Source organism: Strix aluco, chromosome 12 (genome assembly GCF_031877795.1).
Source record: "Strix aluco isolate bStrAlu1 chromosome 12, bStrAlu1.hap1, whole genome shotgun sequence".
Classification (NCBI taxonomy): domain Eukaryota; kingdom Metazoa; phylum Chordata; class Aves; order Strigiformes; family Strigidae; genus Strix; species Strix aluco.
Genome location: NC_133942.1, coordinates 10,002,382 through 10,018,971, shown reverse-complemented (window position 1 = coordinate 10,018,971; position 16,590 = coordinate 10,002,382). Strand labels below are relative to the sequence as shown.

The 16,590-nt window shown below is 35.6% G+C and overlaps 1 protein-coding gene across 6 annotated transcripts in view; it reads right to left on the bottom strand.

Moving 5' to 3' along the window:
* The window catches only part of APBA2 (amyloid beta precursor protein binding family A member 2), a 122,708-nt gene that overhangs the window by 16,336 nt on the left and 89,782 nt on the right, over nt 1–16,590 (bottom strand). For 5 of the 6 annotated variants that reach the window (XM_074837995.1, XM_074837998.1, XM_074837993.1 and 2 more), the window contains exons 3-7: nt 15,969–16,049; nt 14,581–14,617; nt 8,308–8,453; nt 6,956–6,991; nt 5,248–5,334 (exon numbers count right to left, since the gene is read on the bottom strand). In XM_074837995.1, coding sequence (XP_074694096.1) covers nt 5,248–5,334; nt 6,956–6,991; nt 8,308–8,453; nt 14,581–14,617; nt 15,969–16,049 — 387 coding nt within the window. The remainder of the gene's footprint in view (nt 1–5,247; nt 5,335–6,955; nt 6,992–8,307; nt 8,454–14,580; nt 14,618–15,968; nt 16,050–16,590) is intronic. The other variant, XM_074837999.1, reaches the window with a different exon arrangement.

Below are 16,590 nucleotides of genomic sequence, written 5' to 3'. Positions count from 1 at the left end.
CTTCAGTCAAAGCCAGACTCTACTTTGCCGTCACGTGAGTAAAACGCCTGTGTCCTGTTACAGTGGTCACACGATGTGTGCAGCTCTTGTTGACAAAGAGGAGACTGCAGGAGGCTCTGGAGAGGTAATTTCAATAGCAGGCTGCCAGGGTAATTAATTCAGCCTTCAGACGTGGCTGGTGTGCTGTACTGAATCCAATCTGTTGTCATTGGTTGAACATCCTCATTTTAAGGCAAAAAAGAGTCCAAATCCTATTTTTATGGGACATTTCAAACCTGAGCTTTATAGGTTTCTTAAACTGGATGCTGCTTACTTTAAAATCTTATGCTAGGTACTATTTTAATTAAGATAAATCTTTCTATTGAAACAAAGGCCAAGAAAGTGCCTCCAAACCATGCTTTGTTAGCTATCATTTCTTTACATATTTTGCCATTGTAGAGATGAACTGTTCTCTTCTTTAAGAAACAGAAAGGGCCCATCTGAAAATTCCTTCTTTCTGGGGTCATTGGTCAGTTTGGAGGGTTTTCCAGACTTTCATTTATTGCTCAAACTGGAAGCAACCAGAAGCATAATAGTTTTATTGATCAAACTAGCTGAGGATGTCCCCTGCCCCCCACCTCCTCTCCACCAAATTCTGCCTGAATTGGAATAAAAAAGTACTTATTACTGAATCAATTTGTTTCATTTTACTTCGTGATCTCTATTAGTTTTAAGTCAGTAAATTTCTTCCTGGTGTCTAAAATACCTTTGGTTGTTGGCCAAGACTGAGGTTGTCCCTGCTGCTTTTGGCATCTGCTTGGATATATATGTGGCTATTTCTAATGTGAGCAAAGAAAAACTGACTACAGGCTTGTTGTTTGTTTGGAGTTCTTTTTAACCAAGAAGGCCTTTTGGTTTTCTTTTTTTTTTTTTTCCTTTTGATTAATCTGCTAGTGGCTCTTGATAGGTATCAGAATATCACACTGAGCAGCATGAGGTCAGTTTTCATCTAAACTGAGATACCTTCCTTGCTGTGTCTGTAGTGGCAGTGTTTCCCTTGATATCTGATCTTCTAAAAAAACCTATAATGTGGTATGAGATAATACACAGTTTTCATCATTTCTATAAGCAGCTGCATCCTTTATATAAACAGCTAGGTATTAGTTTACCATTAGTTGAACAAATCTCTAAGGCCTAAGAGAGAAAGATTGTTCTTCAAGTTGACAAGAGTAATTGTTTTAAGAATTTCAGTACAATTTAACTCGACAGAGAGGGAACAATATAAATAATTATTGTTTCTTAGGACCACTTGTCTTACTAAAGAGAATCACTACCCATAAAATTATTGTAATGATTCTTCTCAGGCTTGAAATAAAATGTTTTGTCCTTATCCCTAAATTATGAAAAGTTATGATGGTTAAGAGATGTTTTGGAGGGGTGTCTCTAAGGGTTGCAGGGGCTCAGGAGAATTTATAGCACTTCTGTCAGTATGGAAAAATATTTTATAATGGACATCTTTCAGGAGGATCCTGGGACCTCTGCAGAGATAATTGCTTTTCAGTAGTCTGCACAAAGTATTCTGTAAGGGTGTAATCATACATGCAGTGTACACACGAGTGAATGGACTGGGAAAATGAATGCATTTAATCTCACCTGCCAACAAAGGCCTTCTGTCCTTATCATCACACAGAAGTTACTCAAAGGTTTTTTTGTATTTTCCCTTTGTAGGGGTGAAAGCAGTCACTCCCTCCCACCTTTTTCCTGTCTAATGCAATTACAATTAGGAAAAAGGCAAATAATATATAGTGACTGTAAACATGTCTTTACTTTTGACTTACTTGTGACTTGACTTTTTCCTTTCTCACTCCATATTCCATTCCACTCTATTTTCCATTACCATTATCTTATTTTCACCCTCTCTCCTCCTTTGTTACTTTCCCATTAACCTCTCCATCTCTGCCCATCTGCTTCTCTATTCTTTCCCTCATCCCTTGTCTCGTCCCATCCACTCCATCCTTGCTATTCCAATATTTGTCTTTAGAAATTCAGCCTCTCTCTTGGCCTTTTTCAAAACCCCTGTTCTATCTTCTGCTGTCCGGATTCCCCTTTCTCAGAATCGCCCTTCTTTTCTAAGGAACTCTTAGAATCCTGTTTGTTCTCCCTTTTGAAACCCAAAGAACACCTGAAGGAGGAAAATTAAGCATTTTTTCAAGCTTTCAAGTGATGTAGTCCTGTGGGAGTGTGAATTAGAGAGCCTAATGAGTCAGACAATTTTATGGAACCAATCATCTACCAGAGGCTCTGCACATACACATTTGTGACCTCTATATCTTTCTCTGATAGTTTTCCCAGTTGCTTCACTTCCAACCGAACAGTTGCTTCACCGAATGAGCAAGAAGATGGGAGAGGCTGCTGTGATATTTCTGCTGGTTTTGTGTGCTGACTGCAAGCCCATAAAGCTGCGGCACAGGGAACAGTAGCTCTCATACAGGCAGACACGTGGCCAAACCTAAGGTTGCTTCTACCACATATACTAAACAGGTGGTCAACTTGGGCTGAATGTATTCAGTAACTAAATGCAGAAGCAACTAAATTCCTAGTGTTGCTGAGGGCAACAGAATCACCAGAGCTGGCTCTATTCCAACATGGCAATACACCTTACCGGTGCTACTCAGCATTTTGAACCCTGGTGTGTGCCATTTTTTAACGGAGAATTTTACATTGTAAATCAGCTGCTACCTCATGTGAACTATACAACACTACAGATGGATTAAAACATGGATGGCACACTGCAGAAATAGGTTTTATATAATTGATAAATCCATGAAAGAACAGATTGTCTCTGCCAGCTGCCACACCAGCTGAAACAGACCTATGGTAATTACACCCGTCAGGAAATTCACTAGCACTGAAAAATATTACCAAGCCAAAAATGCAAAGGCATGCCAACAGCAATGCTAAAAAGTCATGGGAATAAGTCTCTTGCAGCTCTCTGAAAGGCCCACTCTAAAAAAAATAAGAAAGCAAAAAACCCATAGCAAACACCAGAGAGCTTGTAATTATAATAATTTCCAGTATTGTTGTTTCCATCTAGTTGAACAGTTGATACTAGACACCATTCCTCATGGTGCATTGCATTTTATATCACTAGAAATCTCAGGGGAATCAGGAGAATAAGGTAACAGTTAGTTTGACAAAGTATTTGTGGGCTGCTTCAAAGGATTTTCCTTTTTTGTTTTTAAAAGGGTTGATGTTCAGCTGAAATGCAGAACTATTTAAAGAAGGGAGAGAGTGACTTTCACTAAGACTAATTCTTACTCAACAAAAGAGAACTTATCTATTTACTGCCATACACTGATAATTACTAGCATTTTATTTTCTGCCAGTGCAAAAAAGCAGTCATAAGCTTTGATAATATACTCTCTGGATGATGCACATTTACAAAGAGGTCAAAAAACAGCTGAGCCATAACAAGTACTGGTACTGGTTATCATGGATGAAATGCAGTATCAGAACGATTTACGGAGAGCAGATTGTAAATACTGCAGCCCGTATTAGATAGGCTATTCTGCTCCTCATCTGGCTCCATCTCTTGGGAGTTCTAGTAGCATGTTAAGGACATCTGCTTGTGTTAAAAGAAAAATAATCCATTTCCTGGAGATATTATCATTACTATCATATTAAAAGATAGTAACGCTCTCTTAAATTTCAGGGAGAAGTAGGTGCCTCATGGTTTGCATTGTTAGAAAAATAAATTATACACTAATTGAAAACAAAACAAAATCCTAAATTAGAGTGATACATTTATCTTTATTGAAATATCTCCTGTCATTTCAGCTCATTTCTTCAGTTAGCCATGATATTTCTGAACTCTGATCTTATACACCAAGATATAAGTTCAATAACCATTTTCTCTTTCCATCTTCCAAGTTGTTCATAAAAATATTGAACAGTACTACATCAAACAAACATGCTTGTGAGTCTCTCCTGCTCTTTATCTCTTTATATTGCCATCTATATGGCAATATATCAGAAATAACTACACTCAAGAAATTTTTTAGCCTGCTTGTATCTCTTGTATCTAGATCATATAATCTAGAAAATATTATATGAGATGAAAGCCTTATTTAAGTTAATAGGTGATGTGTGCTGCTTCTGTGCTATGGACAAATACATTCCCTGTCACAAAAGAAAACAATTTTACATGATTTAATTTTGACAAATCTGTGCTGACTCTTGCTCATCTCAACTCACAAACTGCCTACAAAGTGTGTGTTTGTTTTGATATCTTTCTGACAGTTAAACTTATGTGTAATCCTTGGTCTGTTCTGCTACTGAAAAAATAAGACTTAATATTACCTTAAATTCTGGAAGAGTTTCATTGAAAGGATAGCATAAGGTCACTCCAACCATTTTTCCAAATATTACAGATGAATTTTCTAGTTTGTGCTAACTAAGCACTTTCTAAATGGTTTGTTCTTTAATGTAACTTGAGGTCTTACCATTTTTCAACTGCTGTTAGCTGCATACAGTGGAGTTTTTTAGTGAAAACTAAAGCAAAAACTGTCACTAAAATTTCCCTTTTCAAAGCCTCTCATAAGAATTAAAATTTAAAGACTTTCTGCAGGTATAATCAAAGTCTAAGTGTTCTTGTGAGATTATTATACTAAATATTGGGATCCGTGTATAAATGATATGTATTTAATTGTAAATTTGTTTAAAAAGATCCTTATGAAGATCACTTCCTATTGAATATATGTTTATTCCTAGGAGATGAGGCTGGTCATTGCTGTGGTCTCCAGGTGCTTCTTTAATATGAATCATTAATAATTTACCTTAGGCAAAGAGGATGGTAGCTCAGATGTGATTTATGGAAAAATAAGTGGTTAAATGTTAAAAATGGCAAGATATGAATAGCTTAATCAAAGTAGCAAATGACTTACCTGTTAGACTGTAAATTTGGGTACTGAAACTGTTTCAGAGAAACAACATACATGCATTCTGAAAGACTTTTGAATATTCTCCTAAATTGAATTATAGACCTCAGCAACATGCAGACATTTTCCAATAGATCAAACAAGCAAAACTGGTGTCAGTATTGCTACATTGGCAAATGGCTAGTGTTACAACAATAGCAAATCTAACACTGCTCTTTCTGAATACTCTCACAATAGTGAATTTATCCAAATTTAGTAAAGTTGCCCGCTAATAGTATAAGAGCGCAGTCTAACTCAACATTATTCTTGAAGAATTTTAATCATAACTTACCTGTGTGTCTGCATTTAAAACTTTGATTCTCTGTGTGGAGATGAACAGATCCACTTCAGTCAAGGCCTGGGAATCTCCCTCTGAAGTCTAAAAGACAGATGCTTTGTTACAAGGGGAATTTTAATTTGCTTTTTAGAATGACAAATTCTCTGATCACTTTCAAGCATAATGTGATGTGAGGCAATCGCACTGTTAAGCCACTACAAAGACGGCTATTCAAAGGTGTGTCTAAATACATGCAAAGAATGCATTTATTGCATGGAAAGAGTGAAGCATACTGGGATTTTGTGGGTAAGAGTGAATTTTCAGAGCCCATGGGACTGACAGCTCATGTACTAAGATTTGCTATTTATAGCCAGAACAGGAGAAAGAGTATGCCTGTTTCTTCCCCACCGTCTCATCAATGCACTTCAGAACTTGAGGCACCAGAATTGAGAAAGTAGGAGAATTGAGAAAGTGACTTACTCCCCATCAGCTGCTTAGCCCTTGCCATCTTCAGTGAGCTCACCAAAAAAAGTGCAAACTGGTGCTCAGTACTGTGGTGGGTGGGTTTTAGGGGTGGGGTTTTTTTTAGATTTTTAGTTTAGTTTCTTCCTAGAAAAGAACTGAGCACTGAACTAGTATTTCTCTCATATTACAGAAAGCCATCAGCTGGCTTTCAGCTCTCAACTTCTGAGCACTGCTCACTAGGAAACCAGTTCCATAACCCATGAGAAAACATGGTCACAGGGCAAGGAGGATTACAGTGTAATGCCTAAGTGTGAGTCCTGGCTCTGTCCACATGAGAAACAGGAGAGAAAGTGGCAAAGCAGCTGCTACCTCTCACTGAAGCATCACCCAAGAGCTCACCTAATACTCTGAGTTCCAGCAGGAACCTATTTATTCCTCCAGGCTACTTGTTCACAGTGCACTATTGCAACTGGTATTTAGCAGCACCCATGTTAGCAGTCGCAGATTAAAATAGCCACAGGCCATATCAGCCTGTGCTAAAGGCAGGCATCAGTCTGCAGGTCAGAGACCAGTTCTTTGATGAAACAGTGCAAGGAAGAATGATGTATTTGCTGCTCTTTTCTGTAGTTATAAAGGCTTAGCTATGCCTATAATTCATTCAGATTAATTTTATTTGAATTAAATCTCATCCAGGAAAATACAAAGCAAGCACATACTCTGGCAGAGATTACTTGCATTGCTTTCATCCAAGACCATCAGAAAGAGCAAGGCTAATTTTAGTGATTATTTTTGTCAGCTGTATTTAGTTAACTGTACTATAGGTTTTAACTGAGTGAAATGTCTCCTGTATGAATTGTTCCAGCTACTACCTGCTAAATTTATTTTATTTGTTTTTAAATATTGACAATAATTTAATAAATACATAGTAAGTCACAGACACAGGAAATACATCTTACTGGTTTGGTTAGTAAAATAAAAATAAGCATTACATTTTAAAAAATCTCCCTGATAACATTGGCTGTATATCTGGACTAAACAAATCACAGGTATTCAACAGAAGAAGAGCAGCAGACAGGCACTCCAGCAAATGAACAGAATGAATTAATTTTATTCCATCCAGTGTTCTACTACCTAACAAAGAAGAAACCAAAATGACAACTTTATGAGAACCCATAATGAAATACACAACACTCCATGGAGAATAAGTACAACAAAAATGTAAGTAAACATTAGCATTCAAGAAAAACAGTTTACACACCGCTTTTTTCTTGATTTTAGCCGCCTTTTGCATCCTCTGAAGAGTAGCATAAAAAAAGAATGTAGACAGATGTACACACAAAGAAAGAGAAAAGACAGTGTGGGAAGTCAAGGAAACCTTTTGACTATGAATCCAGACTTAAAAATTTGGGAGCAGTGGGAGAATGATGTTCAAGAGAGAAAGATTTGTTTATATCAAGCATAATTGGATTTAATGGTATTATGCATGTTGTTGATTACAAAAATTTGGTACCAAAGAGTGTTGTCTGTTAAAGCTGCTCATAAAATTTATCCTGCTAAATATACAGCAGTCTAAAATGACAGTACATGCACTATTTTAAAGCCAAGGTTTTCTATCCATATTAATCATATGTCTACATGTAATTGTTGAACAAAATGTAACTCAAGCTCTTTTCCATGACTGTCTGAAGTAGTCATGTATTCCTGACAAATTAGGATTGCTATTAATACACGAAACATTTTTTAGGAAGTTAATTGCAATCAATGATTACTTACTGCTTGAGACATCACAGTATGCTACATAGAAATTCAAGGGTTTGGAAAGTTTAAAGAACTGGACCTTTCTTGCCTTTATTTTGTTTCTAAATGCCAAATCAATCATGACAGTCTCTTGTGAAGTACATTATTTTCCCAAACCAGTTTCCTTCAAAAACATGCAATTTTTACCAATTAAATATTTTGTTGACTAAGCACATGATTTTTCTATTAGCATTTATATCTACCTCTTTCTAACCATGTGTTTATTCAGATGAGGTATTTACAGCAGATCCACAAAAAATTGTAAAAGAAAAATCTTCTATTTGAATTATTAACCAAAAAAAGCATTTTTTTACGCAACTGTATGAAGCAGTCTATGGTACATTATTTACACAGAAATTGTTCACTGTAAGTAACACCAAATCCAAACACAATAGTAATGAATCTTCTTGTCCTAAAAAAGTAATAATCCAATATATTGAGAGTAATCTTCACAATTTGTAGTAAGTTATAGGAATTAATGACATAAGAGGAAAACCACAGTCAAAAAAACATCCTGTGCTTTGACAATCAAATATTTCTCAATTGCAGTCTGGAATTTGTCTTTAATACGTGCATTCTTCATACAGCTTCCAAACAATTTTGAATAGACTTTAGAATAATTTATATTTTGCTCCTCAGAGATGTTATATGTATTTTCAAAATAAGCACTGGAAACTAATGGTATTTACAGTACTAGATCTACACTCACATAAGTGTACTTCAGAAAGGGTTTGAAGCTACAGAGCCTGTACTGTTTAGAGATCAACTGTCAAAGGATCAGAGAGTATTCTACAAACCATAAAAATCCCCTACCTTAACACGGCTCACTGCCTCTTGGGCCTGCATCATTCTTATGTTTTTGGAAGGGTTGCGCTCAGAAAGCAGCTGTGTAGAGCCCAGGTAATTGGCTGCAAAGATGATCCCATCAATGAGGTCTTCAGGTTCACAAGGTCCTGGAACTGACATGAGACATTTACAGTTACTGCCTTTCAAAAGAGGATGGAGAGATGAGAAATTGAATAAAGGATATTGAAGCTTGAACAACCTTTTTAATACATTTTCTAATATGAAACAAGTGAAAAAATCCAGTGCAGAATAAATTATGTTTTTCCCTATAATTATTTCCAAAAAAAATTTATTACCAAACATACAGTATTTAAAATTGTATAATGGTTTGACTGTGGAATTCTAGTGGAAAATCATTGGAAAATTCTTGCTGTGCTGCACTGATAAACACATTGGAATTATTTGCAAGTTTCAGAAATGCTGATAGGTTCCTTTAGCATAACTTTCTTACTATTTATATCTATGACTATTACAGTGCACAGATCTGTGTTTCCACATTTGTTTGACATGTTTGTAGAAGTACACAGGCCCCAGACATTATCTCTGGCAGAAATGCCAATGAAGAATAGGCACAAAGGTATACTTTGCTTCAGCAGAAGTCCACCATGAAACTTAACAGCTAAGAAAGTTTAGGAAACAAGAAAAGTAGGCATCTTGATACTGTTTAGTCATGTGTAAGGCCTGAATTCAGACTGATAGAAAAATACAGTTCTCAGGCTGTTACAGATTTATAAAATGAGAGCTGGAGAAACATGCTTCAGTGCAGGAGTTCAATAAAACGTTCAGGGTCTAATCAATAGTATCTACACAGCAGGTCACACAGCCTTTTCCTCTGAAAGCAGGGAATTCACAGAGGGCAGTTATGGAGAAGGAGCGCATGGAAAGAGCATGAAAAATTTCATGTTAAAAAAAGAGGAAAATAGTGGAACGTAAAAACATCTTGACATTTTTTAAATTTTACCCTTCATTCAACAAAATGCCTTTGTTTAGTATTAATTATATTAACAGTATTAATTACATTAATACTTAGTTAGTATTAATTACATAGTGACTTTGGTGAGATTCTAACATCGAGTTGTATTTTGCAAGTGGTTTATTTCCAAGGATGAAAAAGAGGGGGAAGGGAGAAGAGAATGAAGGATAGTATTTATATCATACTGGGACTATGCTCATCATCCTCATTATTCAGCTGTTAAGCTTTATGTCTAACTTGATTAGATTAACAGTAAAGAACAGTCATTCCAGAGTTTGGCTGAAATCTCTCAACAGTGAATATTTTCTGTTCCTCAACAGTTCTATAAAAGAAATTTGCTTTGAGCTGTATCAACTTGCCAAGCTGCTAACACATTTTTTTGAAGTATATCAATCTCATGTGTGAGGAGAAAAATGACACTGGAGATGCTAATTTTTAAAAAAAAAAAAGTTTTTTTGTACAGTTGATTAGTTCAATTTATTTATAATCAATTGAATGTGGAAGATTATTACGTGGAGAAGGAAAAATATACAGCATGTTATTCTGATGAAGTTTACTGAAATAGTGATTCACACATATATCTTTCAGTGAGTGTTCCTATCCTTCATTTTCCTGTTCTAATTTAGAAAAAGTCTTCCAGCAGAAAATAAACCTGATTAAAAGAAGAGACTTTCTTCTTCTTCTTCTTCAAGCAATGTTGCTGACACTTATACTTTCATGAAGACCTCACATTTGCCTGCTGGAAATCTTAACTCCCAGGAAAAAACCCACAGTCTTTATAATTCAGTGATCAAAGTATATAAACACATATATATATTTATACCAGTCCTGCACTCTTCAGAGACCTGATATTAACTAACAATGCTCACACAAAAATGGAGCTATTTGTTTTGCTAGCAAACACTGTAGTTTCAAGCTTCAAAAGGATAATTATATACCACAGGAGGACACATTTTGCTTTAGATCACATCTGTACAAATCCAGTAATGGTTTGGATCTTCATTACAACTCAGAATAGAATTCTGTGGAATTTAAAATTCTCGAAGTATTGCCAAAGAATAAAAATATACCATGGCAATCTCCACTGAAAGTGTGAAAACCCTCAATTAAATACTTGGAAAGCTATTAATTTAAAAAGTCACTGAAACTCTTCATGAAGGCCAAGTCTTTCAACACCTCAAAAAACGATCCTTGTTCCTGCAGCAATAATTCACTGAATGAAATCAAAGAAAATGAAAATTCCACAAGAACTCAATTTACTGTCTCTCTGTTCCTCTGCTTACATCTTTGCACCATTACATTTTTCAGCACAGGGATGATGTGTTTTATATGGTACCTCTTCTGATGCTGTTATTCATACATCTTTTCAGGCTTAAATCTTACTCTTATACATCTGTACTTCTTTCAGCATGCAACAAAATATTAATGTTGCATCCTACTGACATCTTGTTTCAAGCGTAGCAAATAAGGAAATTAATTAAAGATGTGAATTTAATGTCAAGTTAGCAAAACTTCATTAGATACCTGCAGCAACATGCTCATTCAAAATTAAAGTGGCTTTAATTTTGTTTTCCTTCATTCACTTCAGGCTAAGTAAATCAGGCTAAATTGAATCAAGGTTGCTTTAACTCTGAGATACACTTACCCACATAATGTCTAAATCAGTTTAACTAACCTTCTTTAGTAGTTAATTTAGATTAATTTTCTTGTAACATTTTGTGTTTCCAAAGACAAATAAAATTGTGATTCTTGGTACAAATTCTAATACAGTCATTACTATATGAAGCAAAGACCAAAATTCTAAGAGTCTGCAGGATTTGTCAACAAAAAAAAAAAAAATAATTGTGCTGGTTATTTAAAACATATCAGTCCCTTAATCTACCTCGTTTCCATCCCAAAAGCTTGGGGTATAACAGTATCAGGAAAGCTTGTTTTCACTTTAATTATTTTCAAGAATGTCAAATTTGGCCCACTTCTGGTCATATTAGTGCTTTGTACATCTTTGAGCAAGACATTTTTGTCTTGATTTCCAAGACATTGATAGGCTACATCAATGGCGCTTTCCTTTTAAAGACATGTTCAGAGATCTATTTTTACATATACACTGCTAGCATCTCCTAGCATTAAACAGTAATCCCCACCATATTTTAGGCGTCTGTGAAATTAATGTTACAAAGGAAACAACAAATTCTTCTCATGTCTTAGCTGTTTGGTGACAGCAATGGTGTTTTTAACTAATTTGTCTGAAAAAGTTCTTGAACACGGAAATAACCTAGAGTTTTAAGCAATTTCATAATCCTGATTTTATTTATTTGGATTCTTTAAAGATTGGGGGTTTTTTGGCTGGACATGGTTTCATCATCTCTTCATAGCATTGGAAAATGATTTTTGCAGAATCATTGTACTAGCAACAAATTCTGCAACATGATGTATAAAACAACAGCATGTATAAAATTCTTATAGCAATAGCTAATACAGGGGAAAAAACCAACCAACCAATCAACAAACAAACAAACAAAAAAAAACAACAGACAAAAAAAGGCATGTGGGGTAGAAACTATTTCCAGCATACATTTCCCATCATGAGGGCAATAAGCAATTCTCAGGTAAAAAAAGACATCTGTTGGAAGGATGGAATGGGATTGAAAATTGCCAGGGTCAAATTGGTTACCTGAGTGTTTTCTTCCCTTATCTCTGACTGCTTTAAATAATATAAAAATGCAGGCTAGGCTGAGGCCCCAGCTCATCAGAGCACTTAAGCATGCCCTTGACTGTAAGCATGTGTAAGGCTTACTGATGAGGAAGGGAAGAAGAAAGAAATAGATTTGAAATTTGAACGTTAGTTCGATGTGAACAAAGATTGAAATTTTCTGTTGAGGATTGTTGCTTAAACATTAGATAACTATTAGATAACTATTTCTGAAAAATACAACTAAATTCCCTGGTTTTCTGCTGATCCATTAATGCAACAAGTATAAATGTATTTCTAGACTACATAGACTAGGTCTAAACTTTTTAAAATTAACTTTTGTTTTCATAAAATAAAAAAAAGAATACTCATTCAATAATTCAACATAACTGAATTTAATAATCTTTTAGGAACATATTTTTATATTTATCTAAAATCATGTGTAAACCAAGGATTCAGACAGTATTTAGAGACTGTGGTCAGAGCACAGAAGCACTTTCAACTTCCTGCTGAGAACCATCATACTCCATGAAGTCACTGAGACCTTAGGGTGTGTGGCACTACAGCAGATTTTGCATAAGGAGTAAATGGACACAGGGCATATGTCACCTTCTAGAATCGTTATCTACAAGTTCCATTTTTGGCTAATTTCTTCGTCATGATTGTTACTGTGCAAGGGAATGAGATTTATGGTAATAGGACAAATACAGAGAGCAAAAAAGTCAGAACCCCTGAACTTGGAACTAATTCTACTGAAACAATTTTAATAGCAAAAGGACACATTTCCAATATTTTTTGTGCCTGTTATGAAAAATATTATGAATTAATAGAGATATAGATATAGCTACTGTAGTTAAGGAGTCATGCTGAAAGTCAAGTGCCTGAACGGTTGAATATGAATATAACCAGAATATGGTTGTGGTATCACGATTAAAGCTCTGGGAAGAACAGGGAGTGCTAGCTGGCAGAATCTTTTCTTATGTGCAGTAGGGTCCTGTTCCTTTTGGGACTCTACATACAAAATAATAATAAAAGCTGTGTTTTTCTTTGAATTCAGAGGGCAGTCATGTTAGCTGTTATAAGCTCCTAGTGAGCTACATATTTATTTGTATTAGACAATACCATATAATACCTGCAATAGAAAAAGCCTAATAGAGAGCTTATCCTCACATACTGTGCAGCTACAGGAAAAAATCAGAGAAAGCAAAATGATTGAACTAAAAAAAAGGTATTATGCTATCTAAAATAATATACTGACCCCTTTCCAACAGAGTAGTGAGCTGATTGGCAAGGAAAGAAAAAGACGTAACCTTTTTATCCCAATAAAATTAAAATGTGCAGTTGTATCTGCAAGCGCTGTGAGGGGTGAATATTCTAGTGTGTTTTAAAGCTCTACTCATGCTGGCCTCCCTTTATAGTTGTCCAGGTTACAATCAGTACCTGCTTACTACAAAGTATCAGCTTGCTTTATTGGCTCCGCCACCTTTGGGGAATGCATTTAATTTACCTCTATTTAGGACCTGTTAGCCAGTACATGCCAAGTGTTATGTGTAATTTCCTTCAGATGTCAATCTGTGTCAAAAGGGCAACCTCTGAACTTTCTATTTGCTCTAGCTCTTCAAGGAAGTTACTAAAACCAGAAGTTGCTACTCAAGCTGTTGATATCAGGGAATAGAAGAAAAATGTGTTGGACATTCTAATATTATTCTAAATCACGTAAGTTTTCCCTGAGTTGAGAATGGCATTAGAAATCAAGTTTTTAACATTCATTTATGGTTTCCATTGTGGGGAAAAGTGTGTTCATGGTGGTTCTAAGGGGTCAGATCCTTAGAAGTTTCCTACTGTCTTTTCTTACTTTACAGTGCAGACATTTCCTTTGCAGGAAGAGTTGTATGCATTGTCCCCATACAAACTTCTTCAGCTGTCTGTGAATCAGAGAATGATAATGTTTTTCAGTATAATCTCATTTTATCTCTATCCACCCTCTTGTGTTAATAAATTGACTTATTTTTCTCCAAACAGAAAATACATAATAGCAGTGCAAAGGAATTGAAGAAACACATGAAAGCATGGATCTCCTAAACAGAGGATTGGATTACCAATTTTTTGTCAGATCAGGAAAAGCTTTCAATTTGTGCCAACAACTGAGATTCCCAGAATCTCAGTTCTGGGAAATCACACCAAAGTGACATGATTTGGGGATCACATCAAAGTGATACAGGGGCTGCTCTGAACAGTTAAATGACTCCTTCCTCTGCACAAGGCCATACACAGAGTGCTCTTCATAAATTTCCACCCTGCTGGGGCTCACTGTTACCACCTTTTTTAGACCCTTCCAGATTTGTAGCTGTCTCCATCTTCACCTTAATCCTTCTGAGAGCTCTATCTGCTCCTCCTTTTTATCACCACCACACTCCCATTGCCACAGGGGGGATGAAAATGTTAAATACTTAATACTTAAACTTTTCAGCTGTGTTCTCTTGGGTTTGACTGGTTTTTAGAACTGTGATCTTTAAAATATGTTTAAGCATTTGCTTCCATTTTATCCTACTTTAACTATGGGTGATGTAAAACTTACCATCAACAAAACTTGGAAATGAAGACACTTTCTTTGTCTGTTGAGAAATAAAAATGATATAGCTGTAACAAAATCATTATCACAAACTGAAGTGAATTCATATTATGTTTAAACAGCTGACCATTGTTTAAAAAAAAAAAATCAAATTTCTCTGTATAACTTCTGCCACTATTTAGCCTAGTGAAACACATTACATCACACTAATTAACCCAACCTGTTACATAGTGCTGTCTACCTGGAATCTCAAAGCATTTTAAGCAGATCTCGCCACACAAAAATATAAGGGAGGGTGGGGGGAAGAACATGAAAATGACCTAGGAAGTTAGCTGCCAAATTAGCAATACAAATGAGCAATTCCCAGTCCAATAGTTTGCCTGCTAGATCACATTGCCTATTAATGATATCCCACATTTCCAATTAAGAACATTTAACAATCTTTTACAAAGCAAGATTCTGGGTCCGTGAATAAAAAGAACTGTTCCTGATTGCAAAGTACATAGCATTACACTTAATCCAAGCAGGGGCCACAACAGTGCTCTTTTTAGGCTATGTCTCTATTCTCAATAAAAAGATACAGTCCTTCCATTTGCTTGTCTTTTGCCAGCCTCCTCAGGCATTCCAATTTCTGGGAAAGAGGCTGATTTCTCCATTATGGGAAAAGGCTTCAGAAATATGCCTCTTCATTAATGTAATAGGCTACAGGCTAAGCATGTTACATGTTTTTGAGATAACAGACTTCTGCTTTTAAGTCTGAATTTCATTTCATTGTGTCTAGCCTCAAGCATAACCTCATTCTGCATTCTTAGATGTCTTCTTTGCTCCAGTCTTCGGTGACAAGAGCAGGTCTGCCTATCAGTCTGTCTTTTTCACAGCTGACTGAGCCAGGACACATCTTACCACAGAGGCCACTCAGAAAGATGTGAATCATTTGAGCCCTCAGCACTGAATGATGTGCTTGATATTAGGGGTTATTCAAAGAGAATTATTCCTGTGGGAATTAAGCAGTCCTTTGGTTTCAAAGACTGACATGGGGGGGGGGGGGGCGCAGATGGGCTGGAGAGCAGAAGCCAGTTTCTTTTTGATGCTACTTTTGCTCTCCAATAATCCAAAAAGAAAATTATGAAGTGTTCTCACTATTCTGTATGTCATCAGAAAATTTTAGGCTTGAGTACATGCCGTGGACAGTTATATAAAATGAATGTGGCAGCAACAAATTCATGGGTATAGTTCAAAGACTTTTCAGAATATGCAGACATGTCAGTTCAGAAAAAGAAACAGAGCCTAAATATGTGTGTGTGAGAGGAAGAAATCTGAAAATTTGGTGCCTACTTCCCTAATGGAAGCCTGAACTCAGGAAGATAGTCAAGCGAACAACCTAAGGTACCTACCTCAGGTGTGTTATTATTGTCAACTGGTCCATTGAGGTCTGAACGCTGTTGCTTCCTTGGCTGCTCTAAACTATTGCACATCTATAAGAAAAAAAGAGAAAGGATTTCAAATCCTTTTGTCTTCTGAAAAGGTTCAGAATAAAGCAAAGATTTCAGTGGAACTCAATGGTGCAAAGGTAGTCAGAAAAATTTCACCAGATTAAATTACATTCAGAAAATTTTAATAAAAATTTGTGAAACTTTAACATATGAAACTGCTTTTAGCATGTTTTCCATTATTTTATGACAGTCATTGGCCATGAAGCTGTTCTGTGTAGTTATTTATATATACGTATATGTCGTTATTTATGTGCAATCAATATTACTGATACTGAAATATCATAATGTGATATAATAGTTGGAGTTTCCTATTGTAATTTAGCAAATATGAGATTCGTATAAGACATTTAAGCTGTTTAATTATAATAAATTTACTTTGATGTAAATAATAAGACATTTCAATTGTCATTAAGTAGAAGTTACACTGATTTAAATTTAAACTAAATTATTTTATTTCAGTGCAAAATTTTATGTGAAATTAAGCCAAATACCGATATGTTCAAATTGTTCAGAAACCAAAGTC